Below are 14941 nucleotides of genomic sequence, written 5' to 3'. Positions count from 1 at the left end.
TTCAACCAAAATATGGGGCGCAACCAAGAGACCCAAAGACCCTGACCCTTACAAAGCAGACTTAGAAAACGTAATATACGGGGAAATAGGACCTGAATGGGTCAAAAAGCTATGAAATCTCGTATGTGTACGCTCACAGGCATGCATACATGGGTGTGGGTGTTAAGATGACCTTATCTCCTCTCTGGGGAATATGTTTCCAAAGGAAGATTTACCAGGAACTTAAATTCCTGGAACTAAATCCATAAATCAGGGCATATCAACAATAAGACTTTGCATTTTTTTTAAAAGTCCTCTCAACCCTATTGGATGGATACCCTATCTCTTTGGCAGCAGAGTTACCATCACGGCTCAAGTCTCCTGGCTCCCAGCCAGCGATCCTTCCACTAGGCGGGACTATATTCCTCGCAGAGTTCACCCCCTGAACCTAACCCCATGGGACAAGGAAGACACGGAGACCTGGATTTCCGGAAGTCTCTGGGCCCGGGCTTGGATCTGATGCTTCTCCCGGAGGTACGTGCTGACCACCTCGGGATTCAGCCAGGTGTTATGGATCTGGACACCAATCCTCACCCCGCGGCTGGGGGCTCTCCCTCGATGCTCTGCTTCCAGGTAGTACCTGGCTCCCCCGAGCAGCTCCAGCTTGGGGGCCTTCTGTTGCCAGGTCTCTTCACTCCCATTCTGCTCCCAGGAGTCAAACCAGTCAGCAGTGCCCACTGCGATGGAGGCCACTTTCACCTGCACCCCAATCAACACATCAGGACCAGCACTATGAAGCTTCTGGGTCTCTTTTTCAAACAGCAAGTGTCTAGACAGCTACTTAACAGGAATTTGAGGGCTGGTGGCCTTTTCCAACAAGTTAGGACCTGTGCCTGTGTATGTTTCTCCAGCCGTTCTTCTCTCTCTCTTTCTCAATTACATAGTATTCAGATGAGGCTGGATGGTCCATGTTCAGAGCTGAAACAGACAACCTGAAACCCTAGCTTTACATGATGCTGTGGGTAAAGTTGTATGAAGTCCTCTGAGAAACCTAAATGTTACTTGACTGCATCATAATCTATGATGTTTCTCTAGCCAACTACCAAAGCAATTTCATAGAATTATATTCATCATTTGAGAGGAAATACTGTGTTTCTTTGTCAATGGCACTAGTTAATTTTGGCTGTTTGTTAAAACACTTTTTCTTATCCTTCAAAGCTGATCAGAAATTTCCTGCATAAAACTAACTACATCCCTACCCAGAATTAGTGGTAAAGATGCAAGTTTTGGAGTCAGACAAATCTTGGTTTGAATTCTTAATATGCCTCTTATTATCCCAGTGGCCCCGGATTGGCCATACAATCCTTCTAAGCCTCATTGCCCTTATCTGGAAAACAGAGATAAAGGGACATAGCTCACAAGATGCTGTGAAGGTTAGAAACAAGGTGTATAACAGCTGTAGCATAATGCCCAGCTTACAGTAAGACCTCAATAAACATGCCAACACATTCAGCCAAGCTCTTTTTCAACAATTAAAATCATGTCAATTATATCTCAATTTTTTTTAAAAAAAATCTCTGGTTGCTTAATGGCATGTTACAACTGTCAGTAGAATATGAGAGCTTTCATTGTAAGTTTTTGTTTTTTTTTTTCAGGAATTAAGGACTGGGGACCAGAAGAAGGAAAACGAGAGGGAGGTGTATACCTTGGTCCTCGGGTCCTCCGACTGACTGAAATACAGGGAAGCCTGGTTGTCAGCCTGGATCCAGAAAGTGTAATTATTTGTCTCTGGGGCCACAAAGAACCCACTGAGCCGCGCTCTGGAAAGCAGAGGAACACAGACAAAGAAGTGAGGGCAACCAAGTCCGGAATCACTGACCCAAAAAATGGTGCCCTTGGACCTTGTTTGTCTTTATGGCAATAAGGAGGAAACACCTGACTCTTGTGCCATGTATTTGGCCAAAGCCCTCTGGATGCAGCTTTTCCTGCGGTGCTTGCCTGGCTCAGTATCTCAGCCCATCTCTTTGCACTGGCACAACTCCCTGAGCAATCCTGTCGTCTTTGGGAAAGTCGTAGTCGCAGCGTAGGTTTGCCTGGAGGCTTAGCTGAGATCACCCACCTAACACAGCCAGTGCAGAGCCTGGTGCACGGTAGGAACTCAATCAATACTAAATATTATTCTCATTATTACAAATAAAGAGAGATCACCAATCAGAGTTTGTGCTGATTTGGTCTAGATACCAAGAATACCAAGAATCTTTTCTGATAATAGTTTTGAAAGTAACTATGTAAAGGTCCATCATTATCATAATTTTTCAATCAATAAATATTTCAGCTTCTTCATTTAAAAATTTTGAATTTTATAGAAACGAATGGCAGAAAGAATGGAAAGAGCTACTGTCTGGTTTGTGCCTCCTCAAAATGGCAATTAGACAGACATACCCTACAGGTCATACCAGACAGTCCAAATGTTCTTTTGTCTTTTGAGGTGGCCTGACTCTCCTTGACACTCCTGCACACACTGAATATAGCTGAAAGGTTTTCCTTTGAACACTACTGATGAGCCTCAAAAACTATGACAAAGACACAGTACTAGGTGCCACAAATTATATATATATATATATATATATATATATATATATATATAGCCACTTTAAAACCATGTATACTGGTGGTTAGATATCTAATTAGTATGGCTTCCAAGACAATAGAAACTCTACTCTGTTCAGATTTCCTTCCCTACTTGGCTTTTCAATGTCTGAAATTCCCTGAACAGAGAACAAAACCTTCCATTTCACAACTGAATTGAAGTTTTAAATAGCCAAGGGACTTCTCTGGCAGTCCAGTGGTTAAGACTCCGTGCTCCCACTGCAGGGGGGCATGGGTTCAGTCCCTGACTGGGGAACTAAGATCCCTCATGCCGTGTCACATGGCCAAAAAGAATAAAGTTCAATAAAATGGCCAAATCCTTGAAAGAGGTCACAGGTTGGCTGGAATTCTCACTCAGGAGTCATGACCAACCTCTTTGAGAAGAGTTTCAAAAGGAGGAGAGATCCATCACACCTGAAGGAGTCAGTCACCTGAATCCACATCTTTAGAGTACGCTGTGTCTCCACAATTCTCTAACTTTCTATATTTTTAAGCCCACATTAAAATATGAGAAATTTTGGCCACATCCTTGAAGGGATTAAAAAGACAAAACTAAACTAAGCAGGAAAAACTTTATCACACTGCAGTCACCACTATAGAAAACAATGTCTCCAGAGCCCACTGGAGTTTCCCCTGCTATTATACCAGCCATCTGGTTGACATTTGGCACTGGATAATTGTTCCCACAGAACTGTTGGCTGCCCAGCCTCTGCTCCCTCATGTGCCCAAAGGGCAAATTCTCAAGTCTTTCTTTAGTATCATCCAGATACTAGTTTCACCTCTTAACCACGTTCCTGCGGCAAGTTTTGCCCCGCTCTCTACCAAGCTTCCTAGACTATCCGGCTCAATGTTCTCAGGAATAGTCCTCCCCAAAACAGATTTCAAACTAAGCTGTAGAAAATACAAATTTTACCTATTGATCAAAATTTACTGTGTACCCATAAAGGGCCTGTGGTCCACGAGCATAACCAACACCAGCTGAGAACAGCGGTCAAACTTCGTTGCTGTTGAATTAGTAGATATTTTAAACTTCCCCATGGAAATCTCATTGCTTACTTACCTGTCTCCTAGCCTCACCTAGGCCAGTAGAGACACCTGTGATATGGACCCGCACTTTGCCAACAACATACCTGAAAGGTTGCCCTTCCTTTGACCAAAATCCAAACGGAGAGCTGGCATTAGGGACAATCTGCCATCTGTACCCAGGGGTGGCTTCTGTCAGGTCCAAGCCCTCAGCCGTGTCTCCAACTTCAAAGAGAAGCCCTCGATTGCCTGTTAAGACACGTAAGCCTCATGAACATCAGAGGGCACTTCTCCCCCAAGCAGGGGAACTGCTTTACTACAGATTACAGAGTGAAGATGATCCAGGAACTATCTAGAAGGTGAGTTAACTGAGACACAGATGGAGTAGCCATGTGAGATTTTCTACAGATAATACAAATGTTCTAGAAAGTGGAAACTACTGCTTGATGTAGGATTTAAGTTCTTGGAAAGAGAGACTTGACAAGGAGCGGTAAGGGGAAATATTCTCAGAAAAGACGAAGGAGCTCTTTTTAATGCGAGTGTCTGGATATGAGAAAATGTAAAAGAGCAAATGAAGCCTCGTGAAGCCAGGACTGGACTTCAGTCTCTTTCAATATTCAGTTCAGCTTGGGAATTCTATTCCCTAAAACCCTGAGTCCCAGAAATTTGGCAATCCTTAAATTTTTCACAGGTCACGGCCTCAATTTGTAGCCATGGAGCAAATCACGTGACAGGCTGCTATTACATAACATTCTACATAATGTCGTACTTATTCATGTGTGTTTTATATTAAACAAACCCTCAGAGCGAAGGCATATGTGCGATCAATATTGGCTACTAATTGGGGTGAGGGTAAGAGCTCTGGAATCACACATGGGTGAGTTCAGAGTCCAGCTCTGCCACTTAGTCGATGTGTAGCTTTGAGCAAATTGCTTCATGCCTTCGTTTTCTCCTTCATCAAAATGGGGCCAATAGTAAACAGAGATACTGCACTAAAGACTAAGGGAGCTGAGTTATATGTCAATTATATCACAGTAAATCTGGGGAGAGAAATAAAGTCAGTTTGACAATTCTGAGAGGAAAAAGACTAAGGGAGTTTAATATATATACACAAAGAGCCTGAAATATAGTAAGTACTCAATAAAGGATAGCTAGAGTAATTATTATTTTAAACTACTATTGTTATTCCTTGTTAAATCCTAAGAAGGGAAAACAGATAAGGAATAAGCATAAAAATAAAAGCATATTTTAACATACTATTTGAGGTTTCTTAACCTCAGCAGTATTGATATTTGGGGCTGGATAACTCCGTTGTAAGGGCCGTCCGGTGCATTCAAGGATGTTTAGCAGCACTTCCACCCTCTACCCACTAGAGGGCAGTAGCACCACCATCCCAGGTGTAAGGACCAAACATTGCCAAGTGCCCCCTGCAGGCCATTGAGAACCACTGCAGTACAGGATCCTTTGTCCTTCTGTTACGGAACGCAAGTCCGTGTGCCCAACACAGTGAGGCCAAACAATACCAAAACCTCGGAGTCTGGAGCAGAGGAAGGTTTATTGCAGGGCCATGCAAGGAGAGGGGTGGCTCATGCCTTAAAAAAAAAAAAACCCAAACTCCCCGAAAGCCTTCAGCAAAGCCCTTTTATAGGAGAGGTGAGGGAGGGGCGCGGTTATCTGTTGCACACTACTTGGTGTCAGATCCTTTGTTCTTGAAGTCAGGTCATGGTCAAGTAACGATGTTCCCGTACATCTCTACCAAACAAATGTTATTCTCTGTTCTGACAAGAAAGGGCAAGGTCCCAAGGCTCAACCTTCTCCCTCCGAGGTCCAAGCCCAGGCTAGGAGGAGGGGGTCCCTTGGCGGGCTGGTTACCCTGCCCGGAAGGGTTCGTCCAGCACCCAGTGTGGGTCCTCCCACCAGTGCCGCAGCCCGGCTGACGAGGCAGGTCTCAGCTGGTGGCACCCTCAGGGCCAGATCCCCAGACCCCACCCAGCCATCACCACTGAGGGAGCCAGACGCCCAGGACCCGGCCGGCCCTCAGGCTCCTAAGGCTTCCCAAACGGGGGCTGAGGTCCCTCAGACTGGGACCCCTGGAGACTGCCACTGTCAGTAGGTCACAGAGGTGGGGAGAGGGGAGAGGTTCGTCACCGCCTCAAGGCCTGGGCTCGGCCAGCGCGCGGCCGAGGCGAGGGCTCTGGAGCCCTGCAGGACACAGCCCTAAGCCTGTCCCGGGGCCCCCCCAGCTCACCCACGGGCCCCAGAGAGAAGGCCGAGATCCGCCTCTCACCGCACTCTGCCCCACGGACCACCACGAGTTCCGCCGCTGGCGGGGCTAGGCCTCCCACTGCCTCGCACGCACTCAAGGTCTCGCACTAAGGGTCTCGCGATAATGGTCTCCTGCTAACAGCTGCGCGCCCGCCCCGCCCCATCACACTTCCATGGAAGAAATTTCAAAAGCGCTTCAGAAAGGACGTTATCAACTATCAAGAAAAGCTGTGTTCAGGAAATTCCTCTACCGCAACACCAGTAGCTAGAGCAGGTGCCCTCCTTCCTGCCTCTGGAAACGCATTCTCTCCATCACTTGCTTCACCCGGTAGTTTTGTTTCCTTGCATGGGAGCCTTCCCTGAGTCAAAACCGCAGATCGGGGACCTGGAGAATTCCCGGCTAAAGCTTTGCATGTGTTTTCACACCCGAATGGCCTTTCTTTAGAAAGTTTTCCCCTGATGAGATTCAGGAGACGAGCTCCCTGCCTGTGGATTAACGGTGAAGACAGCCCTTGCGGGGCACATAGGGCTCCCAACTGGTGGCCTGTGATTCAGGCTGCCCAGCACGCCAACTGCCCTTCGTCCCTAACTAAGCCTGAGCTCCTGTTCTAACGCTTTCCAGAAAAGTGCTCCCGCGGTGCACTTGCAATCTGCAGCCGTGGAGTAGAAGGTTTAAACAAACACAGAAGGACAGATGGAACCTGTCCCCTCGCCCCCTCCATTTCTGCCCACTTCAGGGGTAACCTGGTGGCCCCATCACGATACATCTCTACTTTTCAGAGTAGCAGACAGTGCCCACAGGGGAGAAGAAACAACATTTAAATATGCACCCCATTGCACCCCACCCTCCGCTTCGTCTAAAGCTGTCCTATGAACATAGAAGACATGGTCTGAAGCTCTGTCTTCTTAAATAGTAGGCAAGAGGGCAAGTGACCCAGAGGACGGAGGAGGCCGCTCAGGGGTTTCCACCGGTCACTATAGCAACGTCTCGATGGCAGTTAGGCTTCCTGGATCATGGTTTCCACTGAACCGCATTGGTCATTCAGCTGGCTGGGGCTAGGAGTGCAGGGCGTTGCCAAGCATCTGAGTAAAGCTAAGAGCCTCTCTGAAATGAAAGCTCTGACTCAGGACCCAGGGCTCACTGAGCAGCCAGTCAGACAGCTGAGACCGACCACATATCATAGACCAGCCGTGGAGACTTCCTTACCTGCCTGAGGAGCGGAGAGTCTTGCACCTTTACCTGGAGCTCTGGTGGTGCACTCAATCCTCCTGGGAGACACGTGTCTAATATCACACAGAATGCCTGAGGGGAACATTTAAATTAGATGCAGATGTTAATATCAGTGGAGATACAGATGTGGCGGGACAGAGGACCACACTGAGGTAGACAGGCAAAGGGCCAGAAGTGGAGAGTAGAGAGAAAGTTGTCACCTCAATGGAAGGAGGCAAGAAAGGGAGAGTGGCAGAGCAGTGGAACACAGGGCTGCTCAGAATAATCAGGAAGAAAGTGCCTTGCCATGTCGTTCACTGGAGATGAACTGAGCTGGGGAGAGGAATTGACAGGAGAGTGTGAGGACGTTTTCCTGCATCCTTGGTGTCACCAACTAGAGGAGCATCCCACTAGGCAGAACAAAAGGTTCTAGACATGTTCTCCACAAAAGGGTTTGCTAAGGGGGCATTCCAGAAGAATCTGCATAGCAAAAGCCTGCCCACTCTTACTTATTCAGACAGAGCTAAGGGGAGGGAGAGGGGTCGCCTTTTAGAAGTAGACCTTTGTGAAGACGCAGCTGTGCTTTTCCTTCTCTTCCCTCCCAAGATGGGGACACCTGAGGGACTTGCCCCTGAGTTGTGAGTGTGTCTGCAGCAGGACACCCTATTTCTGTTACATGTTTGCCAAGCTGCAGGACCAAAACACCCCCCAACCCCTGCAGCCTCAAACACAGGTCAAAGACCTCAGAACAGGATCCCATGATGAGTCGGAAGAGGCAAATATTGCTTCCCCCCATTCTTTCCAGGCCTTAAGAGATACATCATCTCCTATGGCATTTAAATCTATGAACTCTTTTCAGCCATTTCAACTTAGTTACCTGCAACGGTAACCTGGGCAGGATTGTCAAAGAAGTCCCCTGTAATTGTGATGTCTGTTCTTCCCCCAAGACTCCCAGTTTCTGGAAACACAGATAGTATTTCTGCAAGAGGGGAAAAAAAAGTAAGCTTCCAAATATAAACCAGGATGTGAGCCAGATAATAATATAATCATAGAAGTGATCCATAATTTATTTCTTACTTTAACTTTCTAAGACCAGCAACAGTTGTAATTTTTTTCTAGTAATAGTCATTTAAAAGTGCATATTATAAGAAAAGGATTCACATATAACAATATGAATAATAATATATATTATACAGGATCAATATGTGAAAGGAATGGGAAATGCAGACACTCATGCTATCAGCAAAAGTCCCTGCATACCCTGATGCTTTCCTAGGAACTCTGTCTCCTGACCTCAAGGACTCTGTTTACGCATCACAGAACAGTCGGTTACGCTTTATGGAAGAATCAACTCTGGATGCACCAGGCAAGGTCTCAATTTACCCATATGAGTCTGCAATTCGCTCTAAGCAAAAGAATGAGTTACACTGTCATATGCCACAAATCCCCAAGAATTTAACTTTTTCTGATCCTTCCCCCTCCTATGATCAAACTCTGAGAGTTCTAAGTTTCATCTCCGCAAGGGGAATAAGTAGTCGTGTTCTCTGATAAACTGAAGGTACAAAGAGGCTAATTATGCATGGTTACCGCTTCAAAATAAAACCAAGGGTCAAAATTCAGCTTTGACAGAGGTAGGCTACCTAGAGAGTGAATGGCATTGGCCCCATGACTTAGGAAATTTCTTGCACTTTTGGCAAAGGCAGACTCTGCTGCCTCTGGCATCTGCACTAACCTTGCAGACATTTTTTAAGTGGTTTGGGGACTGTATTCAAGCTGAGAATCTAGCACTCACATTTAGTAGCCAGCTTTCTACTACTGGACTGAGTTCACGATTTCATGCAAGTTTCCAGTTTTCAGATTCTTTTGGTATGAAGATTTACTCATCAGATAGGAATACGCAAACTTAGCATCTGTATCAGCAAGTCATAAATTGTTGAATGAATGCTCAGAGATGAGATGTTTAAAATAACTGCAAAGATGTGCTTTAGATTTTTCAGTGCCATCTCTTTTCTGTTACTTGTTTAGAACAAAAAACAAGGATGACTCCCCTTTCTTTTATTGTCTATATCCCTAGACTTTGTATAAAAATCTATGATCAAGCCTCTTTTAATATAGCAACTAAAGTGGACACTCACACAAGCAACCTATTCTCATACAAAACCAAAGGGCCATCCATGACTTCAGGGACGGCTTCAGGTGTTAATGGTCATAGAGAAATGGCCAGAAAGAAGGGACGGAGGGTCCAAGGTGCAGGGCCGAGTGAGGGGAGGGGTGAGAAATACACGATGAAGGGAAATGGTACCTGAATACGTCTGGTACAAGAAAAGGTCCTGCTTAGCACTGATCAGCCATGCATCCTTGTGTACCATTGACCTTCAAAAAGACAAAATTGTGTTTTGGATGAAAACTGCATCTGGGATTACATTTTTTTTTGGCGGGGGGGGATTACATTTTTTAAATTGATTGCCTGAAAGGAAAATCACTAACTTTAGTGATCTTTAAAGCTGTTCTGATACCAGCTCCCTTTGATGACTAGAGAATATCAATGGGGCAAAGTTTGTTTTCTGATCTAGAAAATTATATGGGAATAATAATACTTACTTTACAGAGTGTGACTAGCATTAAATGGAAAAATGAACGTGAAAGGACCTGGTATGGAGCTGGCCTGTGGAAGATACTCAATAGATACTGTTTTAGTCCTTCCTAAAAGAGAGACAGCGACAGAGAGAGACAAAGAGCAAATCTCTCTACTTTGGGCTGTGTCACTATCTTCACAATGAAATTAATATCTGCTAGACAATGCCCTTTTCAGGAAAACACTGACAAAGTACATAGTGTCAGAACGTGAGGCAAGCAGAAATCCAGAATCCTAATAGATCTCTCCAAAGCGCTATGAAATTTGGACACTTCCCATCTTGAAGAAGGCATTTCCTGGAATGATACAAAGCATTTTATGGAACTGTACTCTTTTAAATTTCCAGTATTATGAAATTATTTAAGAAGTAATTCCCCAAATTCTGTACCATTATCACACTGAAACATTTACATTGCTTCAGGACGAGTGCATAGGACACAATTATATTCACCCAGGTAAAAACAAAAAATCAAGTGGGTACGTGGGGTTTTATGACACTACTCTATTTGGGTACGTTTAAAATTTTCCATTATAAAAGGTTAAAGAAGCTAAGCAAGACAAAAGAGTAGATAGTGTAAGATAAAGATAAATCTGCTTCCTCCCAATTACTTACTTTCCTTTGTTAAATACTGAGAAACTAACATTCTGGGAGCCTGTAACGAAAAGAAACAGACATTAATACAGGAATCTGCACGAACTGCCTGGACCAGGTCACTGCTACCATAAACCCAAGGACTCTGGCGATCACCAAGGTACCACCCACACCTTAATCTCTTTAACAGTGCCCAAAATAAACACGTTCGAGACTCACACCATCAGCGATGGTGACTTCTAACCACAAAAGGATAAATGTAGAAGCACAGAGCAGGGAAGAGCAGGCTTGGAGTTACACCAAGCATGACAAATCCTGCCCCACCGGTTACTAGGTTCAACTTTCTCACCTGTAAAGCAAAAACAATTCCACCAGCCTCCAGGCTTATACATGAGGATTACTTTAGTTTATATTTAAGTTGCTTCATATAGTGTCTCTCAGGGAGTTCTCAGCAAATGGCAGTTATCATTATCATCCTCAGGAGAACCAATTCTTTTTTTTTTCATCTTTATTGGAGTATAATTGCTTTACAATGTTGTGTTAGCTTCTGCTGTATAACAAGGTGAATCAGCTATATGTATACATATATCCCCATATCCCCTCCCACTTGAGCCTCCCTCCCACCCTCCGTATCCCACACCTCTAGGTCATCACAAAGCATCAAGCTGATCTCCCTGTGCTATGCAGCAGCTTCCCACTAGCTATTTATTTTACATTTGGTAGTGTATATATGTCCATGCTACTCTCTCACTTTGTCCCAGCTTCCGCTTCACCCCTGTGTCCTCAAGTCCGTTCTCTACATCTGTGTCTTTATTCCTGCCCTGCCACTAGGTTCACCAGTACCGTCTTTTTTAGATTACATATACATGCGTTAGCATACGGCATTTGTTTTTCTCTTTCTTAACTTACTTCACTCTGTATGATAGACTCTAGGTCCATTCACCTCACTACAAATAACTCAATTTCATTCATTTTTATGGCTGAGTAATATTCCGTTGTATATATGTGCCACATCTTCTTTATCCATTCGTCTGTTGATGGGCATTTAGGTTGCTTCCATGTCCTGGCTATTGTAAACAGAGCTGCAATGAACATTGTGGTACATGACTCTTCTTGAATTACGGTTTTCTCAGGGTATATGCCCAGTAGTGGGATTGCTGGGTCATATGGTAGTTCTATTTTTAGTTTTTTAAGGAACCTCCATACTGTTCTACATAGTGGCTGTATCAATTTACATTCCCACCAACAGTGCAGAAGGGTTCCCTTTTAGGAGAACCAATTCTTGAAATCGTTTTTTTCCAACACAGAGAAAAACTTTAAAATTCTGTTACTTCTCACACAGACCAATGTAGTTGCCTTCCACACGGCACTGCAGAGTCCCAAGACCATGGTCTTCCTGAATAGGATAGCTAGGGAAAGAACCAAAAAAGGTAAGAGGTAAGAATCACCAGACAATTCAGTTCAGAAGCTCTGGCTCTTTAGCCAGGAAAGAAAATAAATAAATAAAATAAAATGTAAAATAAAATAAAACAAAATAAAGTAAAATAAAACACAACTGTAACTAGAGTTATCATCAATACCAGTCAAACACACAAAATCTTGTCTACTCCTAATCTCCACTGGGTCCTTTCTTTCCAAAATCTATTTTATACAAGGACAGCAAGATCCTTATCCCCCCCCAAAAGTATATTAGCAAATGTGAACTGAAACAGGACAATTCTGAGCAAATGTTAAGAAACCACATTATAGAATTTGGCTCTACTAAACGCTAGTCCTGAAAGCTAAGCCATAGGGTATAGAAGGTTAATCCACTCAGTCCGGAGGGAAGTGAAAATCCAGCAAAATGTTGGTTATCTGAACTACAAGCACATAGACACTCATTTTCTAAATTTTCCTTGTAATAAATAAATAACTGAATATTGAAAAGTTAGTTGTTTTCTCTCTGGCTAGTCGTTACAGTATAGTGGTTAAGAGGATGAACTTTGGAGGCTAGTTAGTGGGCCCAGGTTGAAACCCGAGCTCTGCCACTTGCTCCTTGTGAGACATTGGACAAGTTACTTAACCTCTCTGTGCCTTGGTTTCCTCATCCGTAAAGTGAGACTAATAACCGTATGTACTCACAAGGTTATTATCTGCCTTAAATGTGAAACCGTTGGTGCAGTAAGCACTTAGTAAGTATCAGCTATTTGTTTTCAAGAAAGCTTTCAGAACCCACTTCAAGTTGCATTGTGAATCAATTACTGTGTCTTTTCTAGGGAGTCTAAAGATGAGGCAGTCAACAGTTATGGGTGATTTATATTAAAAATAGATGTGTGTGTGTGTGTGTGTGTGTGTGTGTGCGCGCGCGCGCGCTATGCCCATGTGGGAGAACCTAAAAGCATACATGCTGGCAAGAAAGGCACTCACCGGCATCCTGTCTGTCTGTTTACAAGAGAACAAGGAGTGACCCATTTGTCTCCCTGAGCTTCCAACATCAATGGGCTGGATACAAAATAGAAACAACAGACACAAGTCAAGAGTGAATGCTCTCAACAAACATTCTTGGAAAAACCCAGAGGAAACACTGTTATGGACATTCATCTCTGAACTTATGAGGCATTAATGCAGGTGACTGGGGACTGTCTCCCAAGGAGATGCTAAATCAGACCCTCAGCCCAAGAGCAGGGTGCATAGCATTGGTCTGTGGCCCACACTTTCACACCACAGAGGGAGCACTTCCCCTTTCCTGAAAAATCTTCATCATCTCCTTGGCTATACTGGGTTCACACAGAGCCACGGAGGAGTTTGTGTCTTTGTTCCCCCTTGCAAAGGCTGTATCCCAGACCAAGGCTGTGACGGGACCAAGTCCCGGGAGGGCTTCAGTCCTCCACAGGAAGAGTAATTTCCGTTCAAGACAAGTTGACCATTACAGTAAGTCCCTTACATACGAATGAGTTCCTTTCCAAGGGCGCATCCGTAAGTCCAATTTGTTCTTAAATCCAACAAAGTTAGCCTAGGTACCCAACTAACACAATCAGCTGTATAGTACTGTACTATAATAGGTTTATAATACTTTTCACACAAATAATACATAAAAACAAACACAAAAAATAAAGAAAATGTTTTTAATCTTACAATACAGTACCTTGAAAAGTACAGTAGTCTAGTACAACAGCTGGCATACAGGGGCTGGCATCGAGTGAACAGGCAAGAAGAGTTATGGACTGGAGGAGGGAGAGGAGGTGGGAGATGGTAGAGCTGAAGGGTCATCAGCAACAGGAGATGGAGGGCAAGCTGCAATTTCACTCATGCCTGACGCTGATGGCACAGGTTCTGGTTCCTTGCTAGAACCAGATGCACGTTCACATCTTTGAAAGTTCACAACTTGAAGGTTCATATGTAGGGGATTTACTGTATTTTTTTTTTTATTTTTGACTTCACCATGTGGCTTACAGGATCTTAGTTCCCCATCCAGGGATCCAACCGGGGCCACCGCAGTGAAAGTGCTAAGTCCTAACAACTGGACCACCGGGGAATACCCTGGCCATTATTTTATGCCAGAAATGTATATCCTGAAAGTTTGCCAAATCACGTTCTTTTCAACCAGAACAGAATCAAAGGTTTGGAGCAGAACATGAGGATCCCCCCATTCTGTCCAAGGGGTGGAGGAAATATTAGACACAGAATATAGCATCTCTCAACAGAGCATCTAATGAAGTTGTGGTCCTTCTACCCTATAAATCCTCATTATAATTGCTTCATACATTGAGTAACCACAATTCCTTCCCACAAACACCTCAGCTTCAACACTTTCCATCCTGTCCCCCACTTTCCCTGGCAAGGATGATTTACTAGTACCACTTTGCACTTTAAAAGTCTCCAATGAAAAAAGTCATGTTGGCATCCTAATCATTCCCAGAAAACATTAAAAACTCAATGGCTTTCACAAATAACATATGATGTCACTCATATGTGGAATCTAAAATATGACACAAGTGAACTTATCTACGAAACAGAAACAGACTCACAGACATAAAGAACAGACTTGTGGTTGCCAAAGGGGAGGAGAGGTAGGAGAGGGAAGGATTGGGAGTTTGGGATTAGCAGAATCACTTTGCTGAACAGCAGAAATTAACACAATATTGTAAATCAACTATACTTCAATAAAATAAATCTTAAAAATAACTCAATGGCTTTCAGTACCTCTTCCACATTTTCCTCTGATCACACCAACAGAAATTCTATATACACAAATGTATAACAAACAAGGATGTTATAGTGGTCTTTTGAGTTCACACATTGTTATAAAGAATTTATTTCAGCCTGAGAAACAAGAGGGAGAAGGGGAAGAATCAAGAAAGAAAATCCACAGATGCAATTACAGTACAACTCACACTGCGCCCAGAGTGACTAGTTTTCAGTAAATAAATGGACCAACTTAATCGACCAGTCGCAATTACATTAACCAAGTTTGTTGAAGCCCAGCTCACGAGGGACTGTAAACTGCAAAGAGGAAAAGAGGAATTCCATGCCAGCTGCTTACAATTTATCGTTATCGGGGAAGCTGGTCTCAGGACTCAATCCAGCATATCTGTAACTAGTTGAACAC

The 14941-nt window shown here is 43.9% G+C and overlaps 1 protein-coding gene across 1 annotated transcript in view; it reads right to left on the bottom strand.

The window, feature by feature from the left end:
• The window catches only part of PKHD1 (PKHD1 ciliary IPT domain containing fibrocystin/polyductin), a 425823-nt gene that overhangs the window by 398011 nt on the left and 12871 nt on the right, over positions 1-14941 (bottom strand). Inside the window, exons 7-15 of the mRNA XM_067755820.1 lie at positions 12760-12834; positions 11698-11762; positions 10375-10414; positions 9429-9499; positions 8004-8105; positions 7124-7219; positions 3759-3900; positions 1685-1799; positions 460-738 (exon numbers count right to left, since the gene is read on the bottom strand). Of these exons, the coding sequence (XP_067611921.1) occupies positions 460-738; positions 1685-1799; positions 3759-3900; positions 7124-7219; positions 8004-8105; positions 9429-9499; positions 10375-10414; positions 11698-11762; positions 12760-12834 (985 nt within the window). The remainder of the gene's footprint in view (positions 1-459; positions 739-1684; positions 1800-3758; positions 3901-7123; positions 7220-8003; positions 8106-9428; positions 9500-10374; positions 10415-11697; positions 11763-12759; positions 12835-14941) is intronic.

Source organism: Pseudorca crassidens, chromosome 10 (genome assembly GCF_039906515.1).
Source record: "Pseudorca crassidens isolate mPseCra1 chromosome 10, mPseCra1.hap1, whole genome shotgun sequence".
NCBI classification, from domain to species: Eukaryota; Metazoa; Chordata; class Mammalia; order Artiodactyla; family Delphinidae; genus Pseudorca; species Pseudorca crassidens.
Note: the sequence above shows the minus strand (reverse complement) of the source record. Positions and strands in the feature narration are given on the sequence as shown.